Raw genomic sequence first — 3,614 nt, 5'->3', positions numbered from 1 at the left:
ACATTACAATTAGACAGTTAAATTCCTTCGTTAGGGGCATTCTTTTGTTCAGACGCCCATTTCCATTGTATTGTTATTGTTGTTGTTAGTGTGTGTGTGTTTCTGTTAAACAACTTAAGCCTTGTCGAAATAATAACATCAAAAAATATGTTCCCCCTGTGTTTTCAGTGTAAAACACATCAGGAGCATCACTCTGAATTACCTAAAATAATAAAAGAGAGACTAGTCATTGTGCAATATAGTTTATTTGTTATTATTTCGACAAGGCTCAAGTTGTTTAACAGAAACACACACACACTAACAACAACAATAACAATACAATGGAAATGGGCGTCTGAACAAAAGAATGCCCCTAACGAAGGAATTTAACTGTCTAATTGTAATGTGTGGTGTTACACTTCATAAAACAGGAAAAAGTTAGAATTAGCAGGAAATCTGACTCTATGTAGCGATTGAACAGGAAAACTGAATTCGCCGGAACACCGGCGTAAGAAAGTGTAAATACACGCCAGCAGATTTTGGGTTGGGTGTTTGAAATTATAATTTCTAACACATTATAACATTATTAGTACGGCCTCAACAACATGGGAGGTGGTGACCTTGTAAGTACAATTTTGTTTTACGTTTTCTTTTCTTTTTTGTAGTAGCGCAGTTGCTAATGATAAACGTTGTGGCCTAGTTTAGCTTGTTTATGAAAACGTACCAATTTCACTCACTGGCCGTAAATAAAACAGACTCAACAGTTACCAAGTTAAGTCATGGCCTTTATTTATGTAGCGCTTTATATAATACAAATCAAAGCAGCTTTACTGTGTTAAGCAGGATGTTTCAGTAATGCAAACAAAATTCTGCTGGAAAGCAGTTTAATAGGACAATAGTAAACAGGCAATTTTTCAGTTAAAATCAGTTCATCGTTGATTCAGTAATGCCAACATCCAGCTCAGTTCAGTAATATGATCAACTCTATCGCACAAACACTATTGAGAATCCAATAGTGTCTGTGCGATAGAGTCGATAATATTGCCAAATATTAAGTGTCCTCAACTAAGCAACCAAGAAGTCATTTAATAAAAGTGATTATCTCCACGTCTTTTTTTCCCCAAGAATCCAGGCCTTTCATTAAAAGTGATTAACTCCACATCTGTTTTTTTCTGAAATCTGAATTATCTCCACAAATACCACCAGAACTTGAAAAAGAGTTGGCATCCGCAAACTCTTAAAAATATCGAGCGAGTGTGGAAAGCGGAACAAAAACATGAGGCGGAGAGAAAGAAGATTGAGGAGTTGCAGAAGGAGCTTAAAGAGGAGCGAGCCCGAGAAGAGATTACCAGATATGCGCAAGAGACAGGCGCTGTAAAGTGTGTGACACTCAGACACATTCTCTCAGTTTTCACAGTCAATCCCAGCACAAAGCTTTTTCATTATAGAAGTTCATTATAACACATAATGTATAATTGGATTTAGTTATAATAACAGGCTTACAGGTTTAAGCCTATAATGTAATATCAGATTTCTCAATATTGCAGAAAGAAAGATGACCGATTGGACTGGATGTACCAGGGTCCAGCAGGACAGATCTCTCGGGAGGAATACCTTCTTGGTCGCCCCGTCGACAAGCAGATCACACAGCAGTATGAGGAACCTGAGAACGGACCATCAGCTGAGACAGGCCTCCTGCCTGGTTCCATATTTAACCCTACAAGTTCTGTCTCTACTAATGATATGGCTGCCAAGATCAGAGAAGACCCTCTTTTTGAGATCCGGTAAGTTGGAATGGTATTTTTAACTAAAAGGGTTGTAACCACTGATCTATAATAGAAAACTGGATTGCTCATGACGTCATAAAAGTGAAGCCACTATGCCACCATAGTGGTATTCCCTAGTATTCCCATACTTTCTACTGAATTAATAGAAAATCGTATGATTTTAATGAGAAAACATCACCTAACGAGTCAGCATCTTTATATCTGAAGTATCCTTGTGCGTTCTTACAATGCAAACATCCTAAGCATTTAAATGGTTATTTGTTTAATGTAGGGATTCCTGCATATTAAAGGGGGTCATATGATGTTGCTAAAAAGAACATTATTTTGAGTATTTGCTGTAATGAAATGTTTATGCAGTTTAAGGTTCAAAAAACACATTATTTTCCACATTCTGTACATTATTGGTTCTCTTCTATGCCCCGCCTTTCTGAAACGTGTCGATTTTTACAAAGCTCGGTCTGAAAAGCAAGGTGTACTCTGATTGGCCAGCTATCCAGTGCATTGTGTTTGGCCGAATATCTCAAACGTGTGACGGAAATGTTACGCCCCTTACCATACTGTGATGCCGTGTCCCGGAGCGACGAGACAAAAACATTAAAACCCATTATAAACGAGGCATTTGTTGCATCCAGTGGGGACATAGTTACGGATTATAATGACTTGTACTGTCTTTTTACGCGTTGCGTTTCATCGCGCCGCATAAACATAAAACCATGTCTGCATTTGTGATCGGAGAAACGACAAACAACAAGTGCTACTCTACACTGCTCAAAATGCGTGTTTGAATCATCAGTGGCAAATTCTTTAAATATGAAAATGTACTTACTAAAATGTACATTTTAGTCAGAACAGCCAGTATTGTAGTCTACTCTCCCAGGATCAGGAAACAGTCATCCAAAAAATGCGCTGCACACATCTGAATATTTGGTTTGAAATGTTCTGGAACAGTGTTGTAAATACAACTTAACCACTGATTTCTAGTCGTGGAAATATGTCTTGACATAACAAGATGCAACATGAACAATATTGTATGAAGCGTTTGTTTACATCATGTTGCGCCTCACATTATGAAAACAATGTTTGGTATAACACGATCAAAACTTCGTGTTGTAGACAGTGTAGACAATATGTTGGATATTCGATATGAAAACCAAAAACATTTGTGTGTTAAAATAACATTTGTGTGTTCAAAAAGTAAAGAAATGCTTATATTACTTCACTGGCCAACGGAGCAAACCAACACCGTGACGTCACACACTGTGGTATTGCAAGATGGCGGAGCCCTTGCTCCAAAAGCTATAACAAACATCTTTTTTCTTCAAACAGGTTACATTAATCGTGTTTATATTAGGGGTGTGCGATATATATCATCTGCGATAATATCGTAATTGTTGTTTTAACGATATGTGATTTGACATTATCTAGTATATTACAAAAACCAAACAAAACACACCTACAGAGTGCACATATGCGTGACGTGATGAAGTCTAGTGGATTAGACTAGTGTGCATGCACATTTAGAGTGCGTTCTTTCACTGAAAATATATATATTTCATATAGTTAATATCACGCGAAGAGAGAGGTTTTTTTCTCCAAAAATCAGCATGATTACAAATGTGATATTGATTTTATACAACAGTTCAATAAACAAATTAATATTAAGAGACTTACGCTCTATTTCGCCTACAAAAATAATTCCAAACAACCACAGCACTGTTTCGCATTTCTAAACAACCATGACGTTTCGTTCCTGAATGAATCAACCGTTTAAATGATTTTTTAAAAATTATTTATGCATTTTTGTAACTGCCGGTTAAATCATTCCATGTCCCTCTGAGCTGCATTAAA

General features: G+C 36.9%; 1 protein-coding gene across 2 annotated transcripts in view; it reads left to right on the top strand.

Annotated features, from left to right (window-relative positions):
• Nucleotides 1-461: 461 nt before the first annotated feature.
• LOC107572154 (pre-mRNA-splicing factor CWC25 homolog) overlaps nt 462-3,614 on the top strand; it is a 10,872-nt gene continuing 7,719 nt past the window's right edge. For both annotated transcript variants that reach the window (XM_016258566.1, XM_016258567.1), the window contains exons 1-3: nt 462-602; nt 1,186-1,358; nt 1,527-1,763. In XM_016258566.1, coding sequence (XP_016114052.1) covers nt 585-602; nt 1,186-1,358; nt 1,527-1,763 — 428 coding nt within the window. In that variant the 5' untranslated portion in view covers nt 462-584. The remainder of the gene's footprint in view (nt 603-1,185; nt 1,359-1,526; nt 1,764-3,614) is intronic.

Source organism: Sinocyclocheilus grahami, unplaced genomic scaffold, assembly GCF_001515645.1.
Source record: "Sinocyclocheilus grahami isolate Dianchi unplaced genomic scaffold, SAMN03320097.WGS_v1.1 scaffold1706.1, whole genome shotgun sequence".
Taxonomy (NCBI): domain Eukaryota; kingdom Metazoa; phylum Chordata; class Actinopteri; order Cypriniformes; family Cyprinidae; genus Sinocyclocheilus; species Sinocyclocheilus grahami.
This window is presented reverse-complemented; position numbering and strand designations above follow the sequence as displayed.